Source organism: Nothobranchius furzeri, chromosome 4, assembly GCF_043380555.1.
Source record: "Nothobranchius furzeri strain GRZ-AD chromosome 4, NfurGRZ-RIMD1, whole genome shotgun sequence".
NCBI lineage: Eukaryota > Metazoa > Chordata > Actinopteri > Cyprinodontiformes > Nothobranchiidae > Nothobranchius > Nothobranchius furzeri.
This window is the reverse complement of record NC_091744.1, coordinates 70,358,538-70,379,847: the sequence shown is the minus strand read 5'-3', so window position 1 is coordinate 70,379,847 and position 21,310 is coordinate 70,358,538. Positions and strand designations below refer to the sequence as shown.

The 21,310-nt window shown below is 39.2% G+C and overlaps 3 protein-coding genes across 4 annotated transcripts in view; all 3 read left to right on the top strand.

The window, feature by feature from the left end:
* Positions 1 to 6,207, top strand: part of ano2a (anoctamin 2a) — a 28,192-nt gene extending 21,985 nt beyond the window's left edge. The window contains exons 23-27 of the mRNA XM_015964564.3: positions 96 to 148; positions 1,350 to 1,528; positions 1,751 to 1,856; positions 4,271 to 4,805; positions 4,918 to 6,207. Coding sequence (XP_015820050.1) covers positions 96 to 148; positions 1,350 to 1,528; positions 1,751 to 1,856; positions 4,271 to 4,805; positions 4,918 to 5,564 — 1,520 coding nt within the window. The 3' untranslated portion in view covers positions 5,565 to 6,207. The remainder of the gene's footprint in view (positions 1 to 95; positions 149 to 1,349; positions 1,529 to 1,750; positions 1,857 to 4,270; positions 4,806 to 4,917) is intronic.
* A 1,184-nt stretch (positions 6,208 to 7,391) lies between these two features.
* cers3b (ceramide synthase 3b) lies at positions 7,392 to 14,278 on the top strand. Of its 2 annotated transcripts, none has more exons than XM_015964561.3 (12): positions 7,392 to 8,031; positions 8,445 to 8,491; positions 10,716 to 10,892; positions 11,033 to 11,150; positions 11,348 to 11,466; positions 11,558 to 11,615; positions 11,727 to 11,777; positions 11,869 to 11,961; positions 12,150 to 12,278; positions 12,867 to 12,973; positions 13,047 to 13,200; positions 13,318 to 14,278. In XM_015964561.3, exons 3-12 carry the CDS (start codon positions 10,720 to 10,722, stop codon positions 13,435 to 13,437), a joined length of 1,122 nt encoding a protein of 373 aa, XP_015820047.1. In that variant the 5' UTR covers positions 7,392 to 8,031; positions 8,445 to 8,491; positions 10,716 to 10,719; the 3' UTR covers positions 13,438 to 14,278. The 2 variants fall into 2 exon arrangements, with proteins under 2 accessions (XP_015820047.1, XP_015820046.1); XM_015964560.3 differs by having other exon boundaries at positions 8,424 to 8,491.
* A 90-nt stretch (positions 14,279 to 14,368) lies between these two features.
* On the top strand, positions 14,369 to 20,284 carry cfap161 (cilia and flagella associated protein 161). The gene is made up of 8 exons (XM_054733110.2): positions 14,369 to 16,250; positions 16,957 to 17,046; positions 17,130 to 17,347; positions 17,429 to 17,510; positions 18,450 to 18,485; positions 18,571 to 18,693; positions 18,783 to 18,856; positions 19,078 to 20,284. Exons 1-8 carry the CDS (start codon positions 16,185 to 16,187, stop codon positions 19,283 to 19,285), a joined length of 897 nt encoding a protein of 298 aa, XP_054589085.1. The 5' UTR covers positions 14,369 to 16,184; the 3' UTR covers positions 19,286 to 20,284.
* The last annotated feature ends 1,026 nt before the right edge of the window (positions 20,285 to 21,310 follow it).

Sequence of the window (21,310 nt, the reverse complement as noted above, 5' to 3'; positions counted from 1 at the left end):
TGTGTCTTTGTTCTACTCTGATTTTCCATTTTCTACACAACATTCACACACACGCTCTTCCATTTCCCATTTGTCTCTGTCCATCCTGTCTTCAGGAATTTGGTACAACATTCTGTGTGGAATCAGCAAGTTCTCTGTCATTACCAATGTAAGTGTCCGTGTGTTGTTGTTGTTGTTTGTCTTTTCTGCCTACAGACTCAAAAATTTGCTTTATTAACATTTTAATAAAAAAAACATAATTTTTATAAGAAGCCAATTAGGGTTAATAACAGAAAGAAAGTCAAAGATGTTTTTTTTTATTTCTTACATTTCTTTAATAACCTTTTTCTTACTAGTTTGTTGTGATGGCTATTCCACTCAATTCCATCTATTTCCAGGAATATTTCTGTCAAAACACAGCATAAAAATAAAAACTAGCAACTTAAAATGTATTTTCTCAAATACCTAAATTTACATTGTTGTTCATCAATGAATAGCTAGCAAGGGTTAATCTTTAAAGCACAGTCCTGGTGAGTCGTGTGTTGAACAGCTCTAGGTTGCTAAAATAACTCAACACAGCCCACTGGGCAGCAAATACACCAGCAACAGAACTCCGTTCTTGTTCTTTCTCTCTTTAAATGTTCTTTTCTAAGGAGTAACTTTAAATTAAATCATAGGAACAGACCGTTGCTTTGGTTTTCTTTAAAAATGTATCTCTAACCTGCTCATTTAATAGGAAAGCAGTGGTGAAACCTGGAAAGTGTTAAGGCTTCTCTCTTTTTTTTTATTTTATTTTATTTTTTTTGGGAACATATGAGTTTAAAGAGAATAGTTTTACACCCAAATTATCTCAGTGCTGCAAAAATCATGTGTTTAAAACATGATTTTTTAACAAAAAAGAAATCTCTTTAATCCAATAATAATTTCAAAGCCTTTATTCACATGAATAAGGTAAAATTGCTGTTTAATAGATGACAAGTAAAAAAAACTAAATCTTTGCACTCCTGCACAAATGAGATCTGGTAGCTGGTGCTTTTAAAGTCGTTTTGCTGATAAGCGAGGCAATTTGCAAAAGGGTTTCTTTTATTTGTTTTAGTTTCCTAATGTTTATAAAGCTTTACCACACCTTTTTACGCCTAGTTGTGGGCTAGCAGGAAGTCATTGCCTTCTAGAAATGTGCACAGTGAGTTCATGACAAGTGCAAACAATAAAGCCTGAAGGCTGTGCCTCCATGTGTCAAAAGTCAATACTACTACTGATTTTAATCTTGTTTCGAAGTTTTGTTTGCTGAGTTTCATAAAAGTTTATGTGCCGACGTTAGCTGCATATCTTTATGCTGAAGATCATATTCCAAGTTTATTTTTTCACAGGCGTTCGTCATCTCCTTCACATCAGAGTTTGTTCCACGGATGGTTTACCAGTTCATGTACAGTGTGAACGGCACCATGAGCGGCTACACGGAGCACTCGCTGTCTTATTTCAATGTTAGCAACTTTCCTCCTGGCACAGCACCAACCACCACGCTCATCACAGGTGTCAACATGTGCAGGTCAGTGATTCTACTAACCTTGGCCTTGCTTGATCTTCCTTTAATTCTCTTAGCCTGCCAGCTTAACCTTGCATTTACTGAGAAATGTGGCGTGGATTGCAGGGTCTTACTGATAAATGGTACATCTTACTAGTAAAGCAGTAGGATTGATCAGCTTTCAGTCTTACTGGTAAAGGCGGTTCTTTTGTAAATAGTCACTGTGTGTCTGTGTTTGTGTTTTAGATATAAAGACTACAGAGATCCACCATGGGAACCGGATGCCTACACCTTCTCCAAACAGTACTGGTCTGTCCTTGCAGCTAGATTGGCCTTTGTCATTTTCTTCCAGGTACCTAGCTCATTAGCAATCATCTGTATTTCTGTGTCACCTTCAAGTCTGTTTTTCTTTGATTACATCTTTGTTTGTTTATTTATTTATTTAACAATAGACCTTTCTTTAAAATATATACAGGATTTTTTTTTACTTTTTGGTGGAGGAGTTTATGTATCTCGGGATCTTGTTTACTAGTGAGGGAAAGCTGGATTGAGCGGACTGGTGCTGCGTCTGCAGTGATGTGGGCATTGTACCGGTCTGTCGTGGTGAAGAGAGAGCTGAGCCAGAAGGCAAAGCTCTCTTTTCACCCACTGGCTCGGGCATCTGATTAGGATGGCTCCTGGACGCCTCCCTGGTGAGGTTTTCCAGGCAGGTCCAACCGGCAGGAGGCCTAAATGGAGACCCAGGACACACTGGAGGGACTGCGTCTCTTGCCTGGCAAGAAAACGCCTTGGGGTTCCCTCGGAAGAGCTGGCCTAAGTGGCTGGGGGGAGGGAAGTCTGGGCCTCTCGACTGAGGCTGTTACCCCTGTGACCCAACTCCGGATAAGCGGAAGAGAATTGATGAATGGATTGGCTCACTTTCAGTTTTCCCCATCAGCAAGATACAAACTACGGCACCACATTCACTCTGAGGTTCACATGCAAGCTGAACTTGAAAATGGTCTTCGACCCCTATTTCCTAGCCTACAAACCTAGAACAACAGTAGCATAAGCAAAATGATTTAGCTCTGCATTTCAGTCTAGCCACGCCCCATAGGAGCCACAGCAGATCTACAATTGGCCCAATCAGTTTTGGGTTATGCCAATAACAGCGCTCTATCGGTTTGGTGGGTGGGATGATGCAACAAAGCGAAACATCTAAGATGGCGGCTACTTGTTTGAAACGGCTTTGGCATCAATCCTGGACAATTTAGATTTGGACTTTTCTTTGAGTCCAGAGCTACTCATGTAATTTACTTAGAAAAGGATGTATTTGCATCTTTTCTGACAGTGTGTGGCAGACTGCCCCTTTGACTGAAACCTGTAGCGGTGAGGGTCATATTGTTCATTGTCCAAAAGCCTGTGGAGGCAGTTTGAAAGACAACCATGGATCCCGTCCCATGACTTAGCTCTGTATTTATGTCTTGCAGGCTACGTTACATACTGCCTGCATTTCCTGCGGAAAGAAAATAGACGGGGAAACTCTCGAATTAGAAAAAGCCACACAGATCTACGTCACACTGTAAATTAGGATTCGTGGACTCATCCATCTTTGCTTGTGACGAGGAAGGCTGTGTTGATTTTTGCAGCCAGGAGAGAGTACCGGTAGATATCTGCTAGTAGAAGCTAACTGTTAGCATTAGCAACTCCACAAAATGGCAGAACTCCTTCAGGTTTGAGTCATCTGTGTAAATCAAACACCAACATTGCAGAGTGAACGGAGACAGTGGAGGAGTAATGCTGCTATTAGCCAATCAAAGGCGAGATGTCAGAATATCAGGAAATAATAATGAGTGAGACCCCAGCAATTTTCTGAGATTTATGAGATTTTGTAAATTTTATTAACACAAAAACTTTACCACTTTTCAATAAGAATATCCTTATAAAACATTAACAACAAGAATACATAACTGATTTAATATTTATGTCATATACTATATAAATTTTTAATAAACAATAGGATAAATGAAAAAGACAAAAATCACAAATTTTTGCCAAATAGTCACCTAATATTTACATATTCAGTGTTTGCTTAAATTTGTAAGGATAAATAAGACGCAGCAGTTGATCTTGCCAGATCCTTATCTTCCATCAATGTGTTTGAAAGTGTCATAAAATAATTTTATATTAATTAATGAATTGTTCACAAGGGAATTAGTTACAGAGCATTCATAAATAACTTATAAAAAAATCTCATGCCACTGAACCAACATCTCTTACCACTGAAGGAGTTGAGTATCTATGACAGAATGACACTCTTAAATCCGGGAAATGATACTGCAAGGTTACAGACTTCCTTTGAGCAATTCTTTGTTGTCTTGGCAGAGAAATAAGAGCTTAGCCAGACTGGATGGGAAGCATCAGTGCACAGCCAATTATCCAGTCTTTCCAGAGCTGCTCGACTGGGTTCAGAGCCAGAGCCTGACAGGTCTTAACTGATTTGTAATGGAGCCGCTCTCGTGCTTTCCTGGCAGTGTCCTTTGAGTTATTGTTCTGTGGAACTATAACGCTTGTTATGAAATAAATCTTGTAAATGGTTGTAAATTTCTTTGTCTAGTGTTTAAATTCAGCTTGGTCTAAAACGTCCTCATTAAGTGCTGCAGCCGTAGATGTGTTCGACTGTGTGAAGATGATCCTAAGAAACGCCAACCTCCTGAATGAAGTAGCGAACCTGCTTTTTGGATATTTTTTCTGCAATTTAAAACCAAATTTCCATTTCCTCGACAGAACTTGGCTATGTTCCTCAGCATGCTGGTTGCTTGGATGATCCCAGATGTGCCGCGGTCACTGCGAGATCAGCTGAAAAAAGAGAACATGGCTTTGATGGAGTTCCTGCTTAATCAGGACCAAGAAGCACGTGCCAAATCTCACTCTCCACAATGCCCAACCCCTTGCTTCCCAGCCAGCATAGATGTTGTAGTGGATGCTGCACCAGACGAGGAAGAAGATGTGTGCCAAGTGGAAAAAGATGAAGAAGATGAAAGAGGTGAAGTGAGGGTTGAGCTCAGTCTGATTGAACCCGGAGAGAAATATGACCATAACCCAGAGGTTGGAATGTCAGTAGAAGATGTTGAAGAAGAAAACGAAGTAGAGCAAAATGATGCTAGTTTTGAAAGTGGTAAGGAAGACGGTGAAGAACATGAAGATGTGAGTAAAGAGGAAGAAATGAAAGAAGAAGTAAAGGAGGATGCTGCAAAGGCAGATGAGTCTGAGAATTTCACTGTAGATTTGGACTCCTTGGTGCGTGACCTTGGCTTGTTGGGTAAGAGTAAATGTATCACTACATCATTTTATAAATTCACCTCTTCAAATATCTATAATCATGTTCTAAATGATCTAAGCTAGCCTGTGTCTTGTGCTTGTTCTCCATCCAGAAGAAGAACCTTCGTCGAGCACGTCTGCAGACGTTGAAGTTCCTCGCTTAAACTCCAAAGACAAGAAACTTCCGTCAAATCCTTCATCACAAAGAGGCTCATTGCAGAGTCTGAAGGGCTCCAGAGCTGATCTTACATCATCAGCTGTTGAAAATAGGATGTTCGCTCTAATAGCTCCTCCTCCCAGAGACTCTGACCCAAGGGTAAAGTCCCGCTGCTCCACCCTCCCTTCTCGATACCGAGGGGCTGAGGCTTGCTACAGCCTGCCAAGGCCCAGCCTCTCCTCCAGCCTCACCAGGCTCCAGCAGCAGAGCGTGATTTCTCCCTTCATTCCTTTGGCCCCTTCCTCAACTAAATCACCCAAAACAACTTCTCTCCCACACACGCCTGCTTCACTGTCATTTTCACAGCCTCAAGTGGCTCGAAAGCCCCATGCCTCAAGTGAACTATTTGTGCTGAAAAGCACCCCGCCTCAGCCGCCACATTCCAGGGTCAAAACCCGGTGCTCCACCCTGCCTCCACGACAGAGAGCGCCCGGCTCTGAGGAGCCACCTGCAAGGCCCAGTCATTCTAGCAGCTGTGTGAAGCTCGGAGACCGCAACCCACCTCCGCCCAGTGAACTGAAGCGCAACGACACACCAGGATGAGGCTGCAGAGGGAGGGGAGGACTACCCGCATTAGCCTCTTGTGTTTGTGCCTAGGGCTACATCCTTCTTGTTGTCCTCTACATCTACATCCGGTTTCAAACAAGAATATCCAGATCAAATGGACCACAGTTAACAATAGTCAGTGGTTTACTAAAGAACAATAAAAAATGGACCAGGACATCACTTTGTATTTTATTATCTGTTTGGGACATTATTGTATTTTATTTTTATTTATTTTTTCATGTGTGTTGGTTTGTTTTTCCCACTCAATAGTGAAATTCTTGGATTTTCAGCAGTTTTTTTTATGTTTTGTTGACACACCTGTAGCATCGCTGCTGTGTAGATCAGTGGCATGATGACAATATCCACATTACAGCCTGGATTCAACAGTTACGCTTTGTAGCTTTGCAGTTTCATCCTAGAGGTTTTGATATAATCACAAATTGAAAATCTAATAAAAGAACAACTTTTTCTAAAGTCATTGTTTCTTTTGAACTCTCGTGATTGGGGGGTGATTAAAAAAATCTTTCTATGATTCACAACCAGGAAAGGATTTGCCTGATCATTTTGGATGCTCTGTTTTATAAAATTAGGACATTTTTCAAGGTAAAACACTAGTAGCCTGTTTAACCTTGCTATCACATTGCAGAAACAGATTTCTAAGAATTGTTTTTACTGTTTTTTAGACATTTGAGCTTATCTTTAATCTAATATGAAAAACAAAACCACCAACGGAGAAGTAAAAGGAACAATATGGGGAGAAACCAGTCTCAAAGGATCTGCGAGTGATATTCTATTTTTCCACAGAAAAACTTGTTTGACTCTTCAACACAAATGAAGCCCACGCTGCACCGTCATTTTAAATAGAAGCCATTATAGTTCATGAGAGTGGGGAGCGCCACGCCGAGGTGCTGAATCTAGGTGCCAGTTCTATCTCAAGCTGTTTACAACATTGTGGATCACTTTACAACAGACATTACGATGCAGGACGGCTTTACGACACTAACCCAGCCGCAGTTTTGATAACTTTAAAATAATATTAATCTTAAAATATTTGAATAAATAGCATGCTTACCCACTGTTAATGAATTAGAGTCTCACAAAACATGACGGCAAGTCTGATCACTTATAAACAGTAGAGTCACGGTGCGTCCGCTTCTGGTACGCCCCAGACCTAACGCCAAAGAAAATTCTCATTTCTAAGCTTTCACCCATTCAAAGCACTGCTTCACAAATCTGTCTGGCAAGAACAGAGTCTCAAAATCCTTTTTGTACTTGTAAACCGATCTGTGTGTAATGTAGTTTTGTTTGTGTGTGCCAGGTGATTTGTGTGTGTGTGTGTGTGTGTGTGTGTGTGTGTGTGTGTGTGTGTGTGTGTGTGTGTGTGTGTGTGTGTGTGTGTGTGTGTGTGTGTGTGTGTGTGTGTGTGTGTGTGTGTGTGTGTGTGCGTTCAACCATTTGTATGTGTAGAAGTTTAAGTTACACACGTAAATGTTAAAACAAGTTAGAAATCAAGTTACACATGCGTAGATCTAAATACACGCAGATCTTTAGTTATACACACATAATTTTTGTTACATCCACACACATTTTGTCATGCACAAACAGATGTACACACACACACACACACACACACACACACACACACACACACACACACACACACACACACACACACACACACACACACACACATACACACACACACACACAGATATTTTGAAACTTGTTTCTCCCTATAGAAGCGTCTCTGTCGACATGTGTGTGTGTGTAAGTGCAGTCCTGCAGACCGAGAGGTTTAAACTCGCAGGTGCAGAAAAGGGATGGAGGAAACCTCATGTGAACTTTAACATTGAAACTGACCCCAAGGGTAAAATATGTTAGCAATTCAGGAGAAGAATAGGGAGGGTTAAGCTGATTATGTACTGATTTGTTGCCTTTGTTGCCCTTCTGTGGTTTGTTTATTATAAAAACATAATTCACTTTTCTGTATTAAACACAGATTTCCCCATAAATCCTAAAAACCTCCACCACATTTAGCAACTAATAGTTCTTTGCATAAAACATTAGAGGGAGGTGTTTTGCCCCACCTTTTGTCCCTTTTTTTATCTTAATGTGTATATGTGTCATTCCTCATATCTCTGTTGGCAGAGTGATGTTTCACTCATTGTCCTTCTGGGTGAGGGAGTTCCTCTTTCTTGCATGGCTCCTCCTCTGTCCCAGTCGTGAATGGGGCCTTTGTGGGGGCTTTTTGGCATTCCACGTAGAATTTGTGCAGGTGAAGGTGCGCAAACAGTCCAGCACACAGGCGACTGCTGGAGCTTAGTATTTACAGGTTGAAAAAGCAAAATGCTCCGAGGGGCAGCTACCTGTTTGTATTTGCTAATCTCTAAAGACTTATAGCGGCTGTAAAGGTGTGATCAGCAGAAACAAAGGGGGAGGGCAGGATCCAAATCTTTCTAACCAGGTGAGAGACCACATGCATGGTTTAAGTTTCACTCAGTTCAAACGCAGCAAGGTGGATTGTCCGGTTTAGCAAAAGCTCTGGCTCAGATTATTTCCATGAAAGGCGGCTCAGTGCGTCTAGCATTATTAGGAGAATCAGACGTGTAATATTTATGTCAAAATACACTCAGGTCTAGTTGCTTTTTTACTGATACAGCTCTGACAAGGCTGCTGTCCTTCTCCGTCTGATAAGCGTGTTCCAAAACCCGTTCAACTATCTGAAGGACATTTTATTCTTGATTGAAAGTGTTTCATTGGCTTTATAACTTTCATTGTCAGCTTTTGCTCTAGAAAACGCTGGGTAATCTTGTTCGTCCTGCCTCTTTAGTTCACTGCACAAGCCTTTTTTTTCAGTAACAGCCTGGATTTTCTCAGGCAGATCACAGGAAACACCACCATAACCTGAACTGGACACTCACAAGGTGAGACGCTTCATGTTTACGTTGTGCATTTTCTTCCTCTGATGTATTCTCTGGTTACAAATAAGTTCACTTGAAGATTTGGCTTGATAGAAAATATTAGCTGCATACATTCTGTCTATTATGAAGCTTTTTTATCCTTTGTTGGAACTTGTTAAAGCATCACAGCCTGCAGGTATGTAGACTTTTCCCTATGCTGACTTATTAACTGCCGAGTTTGCCCTTTACCAAGAATTTCTCCTTGTTTATAGTTATTTGAAGAGCTCTGAATGCACATTTGAAACAGGTTTTATTCTTGCTCAAGTAGCACCTTTTTATCTGAACTAATGAACAGAGTCTATAAAAGAAAGGACTTTACTTCTCTTTAATCTGTCTTCATCATTTGTTAGTGTTTCTTTATCTTTCCTGCCCTTTGCTATTTGCTCCTGCAGGTCTCTAGTCTCCAGTGTAATTTATCTATTATAACCGCTCCATTAAACATGGATTTAACCTCAAAACTCATCGTTGCCAATCATTTAAAAAAATCAACTGTTTTCTTGTTCTGAAATGATTTGGATGGAAGTTATAGTGGTTACTGCATTTTCAAACAGATTTTTTTGGCTTTCCATAAATACAAGAACATGAAAACCTTTCCACACATGTTGTACATGAATTCTAACCTTTCTCAGAAGTGTTTTTGTTAATCCATAGATTTGTAAAATTCATTTTGATCTATTATTTACCGTTTACTAATTGCTGAGGTATGTATCTGAAAAACAAACTTGTAATTGTACTTCAGTATCATATCATTAGTATTTTATGATGGCCATCGACCAGACTTGGAGATGGATAAAGTGGAAGATAAAACAAAACAACTGGCCCTCTAGTGGCAGGGTGCAGTACAGGCAGATTTCACAGTGGTAGCTAACATCCACACACAGAATAGAATAGAATAGAATAGAATAGAATAGAATAGAATAGAATAGAATAGAATAGAATAGAAACACAGACACGGACATTCTAATACATCCGGTATTGCACAAGTATTGAACACATACTTAATGTTGCACTGACGTTATTGTGTACCAGGATAATGCCAGTACCACTGAGGAGTCATTCACTCTTGCTGCAGAGGGGATGAATGACCTGTGGCAGTGTTCTGTTTTGCATCTGGGATGTCTCAGTCTGCCTCTGAAGGAGCTGTCCATGGTCTCCACAGTGGAATGCAGTGGGTGGGAGGGGTTTTTCAAGATGGAGGTCATCTTCACCAGCATCCTCCTTTCACACGTCTCCTCAACTGAATCTAGTGGGCAGCTCAGAACTGAGCTAGCTTTATTAACTAGCTTGTTCAGTCTCTTCCTGTCTCGAACAGAGCTGCCTGCACCCCAACAGACTACAGCAGAGTGGATAACAGAGCCAGCAACAGGGTGATAAAATAATTTTAGCAGAAGGGAATTAACTCTGATGGACCTCAGTCTCCTCAGGAGGTGGAGGCGGCATTGGCCCTTCTTATACAGAGCATCTGTGTTGTTGGACCAGTTCAGTTTACTGTTGAGGTGAACACCCAGGTACTTAAAGGTATCCACCACCTCAATGTCTGCTCCCTGGATGTTTACTGGTGAGTGAGGAAGAGTGTTTCTCTGGAAGTCAATCACCATTTCCATTTTCTCACTGGTGTTCAAGCAAAGCCGGTTACACTCACACCAGTCCACAAAGTCCATCAAGACTGACCTGTACTCTAGGTCATTCCTCTCAGACACACAGCCGACAATGGCTGAGTCATCTGAGAACTTCTGGAGGTGACAGCTGCTGGTGTTGTAGGTGAAGTCCGAGGTGTAGAAGGTGAAGAGAAAGGGTGAGAGCACCGTACCCTGTGGAGCTCCTGTACTGCATACAACCACCTCAGATGTACAGTTATGCAGTCTCACGTACTGTAGCCTATTAATTGATCCATGGTGGTCCATGCAGTCAGATGTTTGTCCACTCCTGCACCCCTCATCTTCTGCTGCAGTAGACACGGCTGGATGGTGTTGAAGGCATTTGAGAAGTCAAACTATTCATACAGCGCAAAACGCACTGACAGAGCTACGTAGGCACAATAAATAAGCACATCTGACACACACAAAAAAAGAGTACTTTAAATAAATCCAATGCTGTTTATCAACTTAAAGGTATGTTAACCGACACATCTGATTGTGGAATTTTATTGTTCATGAGCTGTATTTATTTTTTTATTGTCTCATTTTAGCACCATGTTGCAGACAATCGGTGAGTGGTTGTTTTGGGAACGTCTGTGGCTGCCTGCAAACGTCTCCTGGTCAGATCTAGAGGACAAGGGAGATCATATTTATCCTAAAGCATCCCATCTTTACGCTGCCCTGCCCTTTGCCCTCTGCCTACTTGTTGTCAGATGCCTGTTTGAAAGGCAAGAATACTGTCAGTAAATGTGCCTGTGTGTTAGAGAGCTAGGTTGTTAGGATTATGTTACCCAAGCGTAGAGCAGAATCAGAAAATTCCAGTGTCATGTTGGGAGGAAGGTTTCAGAGTTTTGTGTTTCTGCTTCAGATACTTGGCCACACCACTGGCTAATGCCTGGGGGATCAAGGACAAGATACGACTCACAGCCGAACAAAACCCGGTCTTGGAAAAGTTCTTCTGCAGTCAAACGCGAAGTCCATCACAGGTATGTTAAAAGAGGCAGTAGTTTAGCATTTGCGTAATCGGTGATAAAAACATACTTTTGTTTGCAGTTGGCTGTTAAGTTGATTGTTGGGTTTTTAAAGTCAAAAACTACTCTTCAGAAAATAAAACTTCTGTTGTGATAATTGCAAATGTTTAAAATCACTTTAATGTGGACGGACTTCCTGTTTTGGGTCTCAGGCTGATGTCACATCTCTGTGTAAGAAGACCAGTTGGCCACAGAGGAGAGTTGAAGTGTGGTTCAGGAGGAGGAGGAATCAGTATCGGCCCGGTCTTCGGAAGAGGTTCTGTGAGGCCAGGTGCGTGCATCTGTGTGAGCGGACTTTTGCACAAATGTAAGAACACGCGTGTCCACGCAAATGGATGACATCACTGTTTTTGTGGTTCCAGCTGGAGATGTGTATTTTATCATTTTGCATTTCTTGGAGGAATCCTGGCCCTTTATGATGTAAGTTCTCATACATTTTTGACTTTTCCTTTTTTGTTTATTCTCTTTGTGGACACACATTTATTCTTTGTTAAAACTCTCTTCACCCTCTTTTTGTTGTTCCCACTTCAGAAACCCTGGTTTTATAACCTGAGAGAAGTTTGGGAAGGATTTCCACAACAGGTGGGTGGTTTTATTTTTATTAACAGGCTTAATTGTATAATTTTGTAAGCAGGATGATGGAAACGTCTTTGATTTTTCCATCTTCATACAGTCTATGCTGCCATCACAGTACTGGTATTACTTCCTGGAAATGGGCTTCTACCTTTCTCTGCTTCTCAGTCTCGCTTTTGACGTGAAACGTAAAGTGAGTGTTCTCATGGCATCTGTTTTTACCTGTTGAGTCCATGTAATCTTTGTAACTTACTATTTAATTCGTCTTTACAAATTCTTAGTTTTGCATGGATGTATAATATTTCATTCTGTGTATAAAAGAAGGCGATTTAGGTTTTGTGTGACACTGATCTAGTTAAGCTGTCATCTGCATGTTTACAGGATTTTCAAGAGCAGGTGATTCATCATGTAGCGACGCTGACTTTACTGAGCTTCTCCTGGGTCTCAAACTATATTCGTGTTGGAACCCTTGTGATGATGCTTCATGACTCCTCTGACATCCTGCTTGAGGTCAGTGGTCCTCTAAGAAGATTTCAATAAAACCACATGTAAGCCACAGGTCAGGTAGCAATATGATGACGCACGCTGATCTTCAAATTTACAAATGTATCTATTCTAAGATAAGATTGAATGAAAAGTTTCAGAATTGGTTTTCTTGATGTTAAATTTAAATGGTTTTACAGAAAATTGTTTGATTTCTGCATTCATCACCAATTAAATAATGCAGTGCTTTTCCCGACACCTAGTGTGTGTAATTAAAAGACTCCAAGGAGAGGAAACAAAGATTTTATTTGAACTTAAATCAAGACTGCTGCAGGTACGGGGATTCAGAGAATGTTTAATGGTCAAATGAAGAAACTGCTTTTTAGGATGCAGGGACATTATAATTAAAAGAAGAATATGTTCGGGGATAGTTAAAAACAAAGGTGGGTGGGTGACATTAAAAACTTAAAAAGTGATGATTAGCTGCAAAGCAAACATGACAACAGATGCAGAAGAACTTGTATATTTTCGGGTCATGACAAATAAGATTTCTACTGCTTCTGCTTTTGAAAACTCAAAATGACCCTGTGTCTTCATTGTTTGTTCATCTCACAGGGTGCAAAGGTGTTTAACTATGCAAAGTGGCACCAGACTGCCAATACCATGTTTGTGGTATTTACAGCTCTTTTTATGGTCACAAGACTTGTTATTTTTCCATTCTGGTAAGTGCAATAAATACATAAAAAAAGATAGTTGTAATAACATGATTAAAAAAAGTGTGTTTATCTTCTGCAGGATCATCCACTGTACATGGGTGTACCCAATGGAGAAGTGCTCCCCTTTCTTTGGCTACTACTTCTTCAACATGCTGTTGTTAGTTCTGCAGATTCTCCATGTCTATTGGTCTTTTCTAATACTGCGGATGTTTTATAGGCTTGTATTCACCAAGGTGTGTCAGTGTGCATGCATACTTTCTCACTAAACGTGTGGAAAATAATTGCAAATATTTAATGCTGTTTTGTCATATCCTCTAAAATATTTTCCGTGGATTGTTTTATTGCTGCAGCTGGAAGGTGATCTCCGGAGTGATGAAGAGGAGGAAGACAACGATCCACCAGCAGAAGAAAATCACAAACTGGGTCACATAAATGGCTGTGGGGCCAGAGACCGGGGCAGTGGTCACTGATACATAAAGACAAATGTCCATTTCATAATTGGGATGCAGCAGTTAAATCTAAGGGTGAATAAAAAAAAGTTGACAAATTATATATATATATATATATATATATATATATATATATATATATATATATATATATTAGGGCCGAGACTCGATAAACAATTTTAATCGAATTAATTAGAGGCTTTGTAATTAATTAATCTAAATTAATCACATTTTAGTCGTTCAGAAAAATGTGCCCTCAAAGCAAAAATTTTAATTAAAATTATGAGACAGAGAATCAAACATTAGACATGGTTATTACTGTAAACTAAAGCTTTTAAATTAAAAAATGCATTTTAATTATTCAAATGTCACTGTGTGATGTGAAACAAGACCCAAATCAAATAAAATCAGGGTAGTGAGGATACGGAGCATTTTCCCAGCTGCAGCCAGGTGCCTCTCGTTTGTCTGACTACTTTCATAAACTACTGTTAGGGCAAAGAATTATTCTTTCAGGTGCTTTCAAATTTATAGTTAAAATTATAGCTCACCGCTACTTTTGTAAAGTATCCGGTGCCACCGGGCAGCTGCAGCAGAGATGATCTCTGAAAAATGTCCGCGACAAGGACTCCGTTGTTGTCTGGAAGTTTATTTTTTCATAGTTAAGAAAAGAGGCGGAATTGTTTCCTATATCCTGCATCAGTCCAAGCAAGGCAACTTCTTTCTGTTTTTATTCTGTTTTAGTAGCCATTAGCGCTGTGCATTGTTGTGTGTGCCAGTGATATTGGGTCTACGAGGAAATCGTGCAATGACAAAGGTTCCACCTTGCTCGAAATGCAAGCTGTGATTAAATGCATGAACTTTTTTAACGCGTCATTTTTTTCTAACTAATTAATCAATTAACGCGTTAAAGTCACTGTCCTAATATATATATATATATATATATATATATATATATATATATATATATATATATATATATATATATATATATATATATATATATATACTTTAAAGACAAATAAGAACAAAACAATTTTTTTCAGACTTGAATAAAGTATAGAACATGTTCTTCTATGTTTTCTTGTGTCTTTGTATACTTAGAGGAACAAATTTATTTACACACACACACACACACACACACACACACACACACACACACACACACACACACACACACACACACACACACACACACACACATATGTGTATATATATATATATTTTTTTTTTCATTTACTGCCCGTGGCAGCTTTGCGCAAGTGGTGCTCGCTGCAGAACCACAAAGGCGGAGCTGCACCAGAAGGTGGAGCTGCACCAGAGTCAGCCCCGCCCATTCCAGAATCAGCCCCGCCCATTCCATAAGAGTCAGTCCAATTCCTTCTAGTTGTCAGACTTGATAGCATTCTGGAACCAAAGAGGGTGTTATAGCTAAAAAATTGAGGACGGAGTTGAGAAGTTAATTGAACAGTTTTTGTAAAGGTTCCATATAATTAAAAATCAAACTTTTGGAACTTTTAATCATGTTATATTGTCATTTCCTCATAAGAAACACGCCAAAGCCATTTTTGGCCTCATTCATGCATTTTCTTCCCATCTCAGCTTCAATTTGGTCTCCTCCCCCGAAGAGGGTCTGGTCTTGCTTCTCAAATCTGGATATTCTGTGAATTTTCTGACAAATTATTTCTTAAATGACTTCTTCTGAGACACCGCCGGAAAAATCATACATACCATCTACAAAGACACACCGGATAGGACAATCAAATGTAACGCCACATGACCTTTTTAAGATGTGGTGGTGTAGTGGTTATAGAGTCAAGTTGACATGCAGTTTTGCGCAGGTTCGCCTCCCACTAGCAGAAATATTAGGTAGCTTACAACCCCTTTTCCTCATTTCTAGCTACACTTGCCAGTACTATGTTTACAACAATTTACTGGTATACCGTTTAACATATAATGACTAATGTGTTTATTTATTTATTTGTTTATTTAGCCAGTGTGAGTCCATTTGTGAGCAGAGTTTCAACTAAAATACTGTTTAGGAACGACCAAATTCAAAGAACTTTTAGAGACATAAATATTTTGCTGAAAATAAACATTACAACTAAAATATAAACAAATTAAAATGTTTCAGCTGGCTAAATGGATTGTTGCCGACCTCACCGAGAATCGAACCAGCACCAGCTCAGGGGAAAGCAAAACTTAAGTTAAACGATCTCGCCACTGGACTACCAGAGCACGTACGTAAGCCACAGATGCTGTTGTACACCACCTTTCTTGGAGCGGCTGTGGGTAGATATTCGTTAAAAGAAACCTTTTCATTTCGAGATATATTCAGGCTTTGTCATGTAGCAAGTTATATTTATCTTGTTTAATTGAAGCATAGAACATAGCATTAACGACTGTAAACTAGTAACAGCCGTAATTCATGTGGGTCAGGTTAGTTTGCGATAAAGTTGGAAAAACAAAAACGGAAGTCAGTGGGCTAGACTGAGTTTGCGTGAATGGGCGGGGCTGACTCTGGTGCAGCTCCACCTTATGGTGCAGCTCCGCCTTTGTAGGTCTGCAGCGAGCACCCTCTCGCTTTGCGTGGTAGCCAGGATCTGAAACGTCAGCGTAGTTTGCGGTACAAGAGCGCCCTCTGGCGATAATTACGCCGAACTTTTGAGAAGGCTGTTACCTTGGAAACCAAACCAAACTAACCTTTGTTTTTAATCCACCGATTCAGTACCGTTCTTCTGCACTGGAAATCGTTTACTGTAGTTTTTCCAATGGCTCATGCACGACGATCAAGATCTTTGAAGGGAAACTGGTTTGAAGACCGAGTCTTGGATGAGGTTTGTGAAAAAGAAAAAAAAAAAAAAAAAAAAAAAAAAAAAAAAAAAAAAAAAACATTCAAGCGCGTCCGCATTTGTCTTGGAAGCTATTTATACGCTTTCACATTTTTATAATTTTAATTTAATAGTCCTATTTTATTACGTTATCACTAAAAGTGCTATTGAATTTAGTTGAGTGAATTTAAAGTGCAGTTTTATTTAGATAAGAGTCTTTTCCAAAACAACTTCCTTTCTTGTGGAATAAATATAATCTTTTTATGCTTATTAACTAAGTTAACTTGCACAATTAATACAAACTTGTTTAAGTACAACATTTGTTCTATGAGGGAATAAAATAATTATGTTGGTCAAATTGATAAAAAAAAAATCCTTCTATGGTAAACCTAATTTCAGATTATAAAATGTTCAAGTGCATTACTAATAAAATGTGTTATTATTATTATTGTTATATTATTATTATTATTATTATTATTATTATTATTATTATTGTAGTTATTATTATTATTATTATTATTATTATTATTTAAACAGCTTGAATTTTGTTTATCTCACTTCATAAGATTGATATAATTATTAGCCTTTAACCTAATTAAAGACATTTACTATACTGGTTTTATTAAAACTGTCAGTTAAATGCTTTTGTTCACAATGGACAGTTTCCTTTTCCTCTGAGTTGACACAAAATATTTGTTCCCATCTTTCTTAGGATAGTAGGAAAGATTATTTAGAGAAGAAGGAGAGAGGTGAACTTCTTTCTCAACAAATAGACCTCCTCAAATGGAACATTTTACAACCGGTATGCATCTCAGCTCATTTTAAATCAAATTGAAACCACTAATACTGATGCAGTAATACAGAATTTGCTGTGCACATGTGTAGGTGAATCTCTTGGTGACAAAAGATGGAGAGGTGCATTTTGGGGATGTTGTGATGCTGATGAACAAGGGAGGAGAACATAGGAGCCGCAGCATTCTCAGCATTAATGCTAATCTTGAGAGTTTAATAAAGAACCCATCACCAGCCATTAAATCTCCATGTGGAGTCAGTGCAGGAAGAGTTATTCAACCCAGCACTCGCAATGCTTTTATTGTCACAAGGTAAGCCTCCTTAAAATGACATCAGTGTGACCTTAACTGTAAATATTTGTTTATTACCATGTAAGCCTGCTTTTGTTGTAGTGTTGATGGCAGTGCTGAAGGATCGACTCTTCGTTTTGAGCAAAAATTTGCCCTAAGAGCGACAAGTGGTTTTGCCAGAGGAGTAAGTGAACCGTAATCAGAGGTGCTGTGTGCTGACAGGCAGAGCAGAGTAGACGCCTCCTGGCCACAAGGGGGCCCCAGAGAGCCAATACCTCTTGAAATCAGAACTGAAACAGTAGGGAGACAGTGAAAAACATCATTAAAAACATAATTAAAAGGTGTGGATCATTGAAAAACATTATTTTATTATAATTTCTGATTATAATCTGTCACTTAGAATTTTTCATGCAGGCTGAATGTGAAATTAGCCACCTACACGTATCTCCTGCATTAGCTTCTGATTTGAACATCCATGATACATCTACATCACACTGTCACTTAACATTCATGGATCCACCCATCTAGGTTTAGCGTCCAGCAAACAGCAGCAAACACTTTGGCTAGTAGACGCTAACCATTAACATTAGCAACTCCACCAAAACCCCTCCAGGCTTGTGTTGTTTATGGAGATAGAACACCAACATTGCAAGGCAAAAAGAGTCAGTGGTGTTGCTGTTATCCAATCTAAGATGTCCAAATGTCAGGAAGTAAAACTCCATATCCTGTCATTTGAAGCTCAATTCTGATGAGGCTCACTTCATCAAAATGGTGCACTAGAGCTTACAAGGCATCCATTCTACCTAGAGACCACTGCAAATGTATTGATTAAACGAGTAAACCATATATTTACCAACACAGGTGGCCATATCACACTCCCTTTCCCTCCTAGCGGAAATCAAATTAAAATGCATTTTTGACCATTTAATGAAAAGAAGTACACACCAGGACTGATATTATCATCAAAAAACATATTATACTACAAACTTATACTAACGTATTACTTCTCTGAACAACTGAGGCTGACCTTGATCTTTGTTATTCTCATCTTATGAAAACCACTTTGTTATCCCGTCTGTCGTTTCACAGCCCCTCACATGTTTTCTACTGTTTTTTTCCTCAGCTTTATTTGACAAGTGCTCTGAAAAACTTCCAAAAGGTACATCAAGTTTTAGTATAACTAGTTGCTGAATATTTCTAAAGTGAATGCAGTTTTTAATGTCATGTTGTGGTTTACAATAAAGTTTGCAGAAAAGTCGGGCCTCCAGGCCGTGTACCTGAATGACAGCCACAGCCCTCTGTCATGGTGGAGGATCGTGCACTTTGACCCCGAGGAGAGACTTGAATACAAGGATCAGCCAGTTCCTGTAAGTATTTGCTTTACATATAAATAACTTTACTATTGAACACATATAAAAGACAAAGTGTTTTCATAACCTCTTTTGCATTTTTACAGGCTGATGAGAAAGTGCTTCTCTTTCACTGTTGGACTAACAAAGCTCTAGCTGTTATGGAAGATCAAGTAATTTGGTATTATTTTATTATTTTTCTGTACTAATGAACACCAAATACTGTATCTTAGACTGGGAGAGCGATCATGGGCACAAAGTCTGTAATCTGTCTGGTGTTCCTTTCTTCCTTTTTAAACTCTGATTGAAGTTAAACTCTTTATTGTGTCTTGATAAAACACACAAAGTCACATCACAGCGTCTGCTTCTGCTGTTTAGTGTGTAACGGTTATGTTCTTGCAGGACAATATACGGTAATGAGTATGAGGTGACGGCTCACACGTTCCTGGACTCCCACAAAGTTGAACGGGACAACAACCACTGGATCCTGTGCACCAAAGTCCCTCCTGAAGACGAGCGTGCACCCTCTGACGCCCTCGCCATCAACATCCACAACCAGGAACTCACACAGCCACATTCAGGCACCCCAAACCAATATCTTCAACAATAATTTTACATGTGCAACGTAACCCAAACCTTTTCACATTTTAACAAAGATTCAGTCATTCAAGATTTTTTTTTTTTTGGCGGGGGGGGGGGGGGGGGGGGGAGACTCGGCAAAGATAACCCGATTATATGCCCTTTTCCATAAAACTTTTGTAAATTTGGCTAAAAATTTGGTAAGATATTAATAAAAGCTTCATACCAAGAGTGTGAAAAAAACCCAACTTGTCACATGCTTGTTATTTAAATGTTAAGACCCAAACTTGCAGCAACAGCCTTTTTAGCTGCACATGTCAGCTTTACTGCTATTTCCTATGTGTTCATATATCTGCTGTCACAATCCCCCTTGATTAAACTCCTCATGCATTATTGTGATACTGTGAAGGTTTCCTCTTGATTTCCAGCATCAGATTTCAGCTTTTTGCAGACTCAGTGTTAAATACGCAAGAAGGGTGATTGGGAATGACACACCCATTGGTATTTTAGTTCCAGCATGAACAAATATGCTTCAACATTTCAGTCAAGTAAGACGCAGGTGAATAAACTCTGTGATAATTGCTTCGAGGCTTTTGCAAGCCAAAAATGTGAATGTGTCTAGGAGTTGCGTTCTTGAATTTTTTTTTTGTTGTTGATGTAATTTTGTGATTTTAAATGAAAACAGCATAACATACAAGAGCTTTTCCCCATGATCAGCTAAAATGTTTTTCATTAAATATATAATATGCTTGTTTTTTTCTGACTTTTGTTCTGGAAAAACTAGCAAAATACAAAAATAAAGTAAAACATATAGTACAAACGTAACAAAAAATAAATGAAATACGCACAGTTAAATTAACCCTGCAGGGTAAGGTCACCATAAAGTCATTTGTTGACATTTTATTCGCATACGTGTTGCTTTTTGGATTTTTGGCATCCATAACATTTTTGTGGCAATAAAAAGAATTGTTACCAAGTTCTTTGACAGTATTCAGAAATAGCTTTTTTACTTTTTCTTTATGTGCATTTTTGTGCATGATAACAAAATCTCAGTTGTAGGATGGGCTGCTATATCAAAACTGACTAAATGAGTTCGAATCAAAGGGCAAAAAAAAACATGCAGATTAATAGGCTACTGTAATTTTATCACTTAGTCCATAAATATGACTTCAGATCAGGAAATAAAAACATCTACTGTAAAGATAACAAGCTGAGACATATTGGTCTATCAAAAAAATTGTTTTGATCAATTAGGAACAACAAATGCTGCTGGGACTTCTTCCTGTAGGACGAATGGACTGATGTGTTTAACAAGATGTTAAAAACTTGGATTTTTAAACTTGCTTTGGCCTCATTTTATTGCTTGTCTTATTCTGGTGTTTGTTTGTGTTCTTGTTTTTTTTATTCTAATTTAATGTGAAGCACTTTATTTGGGGCTATATAAAATGTACTTAAAGTAGTTCAGACAAGATAATTAAGCATAGCAAATACGGTAATATATATGTGTGTGTGTGTGTGTGTGTGTGTGTGTGTGTGTGTGTGTGTGTGTGTGTGTGTGTGTGTGTGTGTGTGTGTGTGTGTGTGTGTGTTTGCCTAAACATATTTTGTTCCCAGCATATATTTTGGGTATTGGTCGGGTGTGAAGGCCCAGAGATGATTATATAAGCTCTCACTTTAAATATCTGCAACCAGGAGCTGACACAGCGGCATCCAGACTCTCAGAACAAACAGCTTCAGGGTGGCCACAGACCACCTGCACCTTTCCTGCACACTGGAGAGCTCATTTATTGGGATAATCTTTTAGACCCTTTGTCGACTGATTTTTAAAATGTTCTTAATTATATGGATTGTAGCCAACATGTCCCACAGCCTACTCAAAACAGAGGGCACACCCTAGACTTGGTCATCACGTATGGCCTGTCTACACGTGTGCTCTCTGTTGTTGGCTGTCTCTGACCACTATTGCGTGTTTTTTAATATCACCGGTTTCACCCAGCGGGAGACCTCTGTGAGAACTGTCAGGAAACATCATCTAACCCCTGAAGTGGCTGCAGGT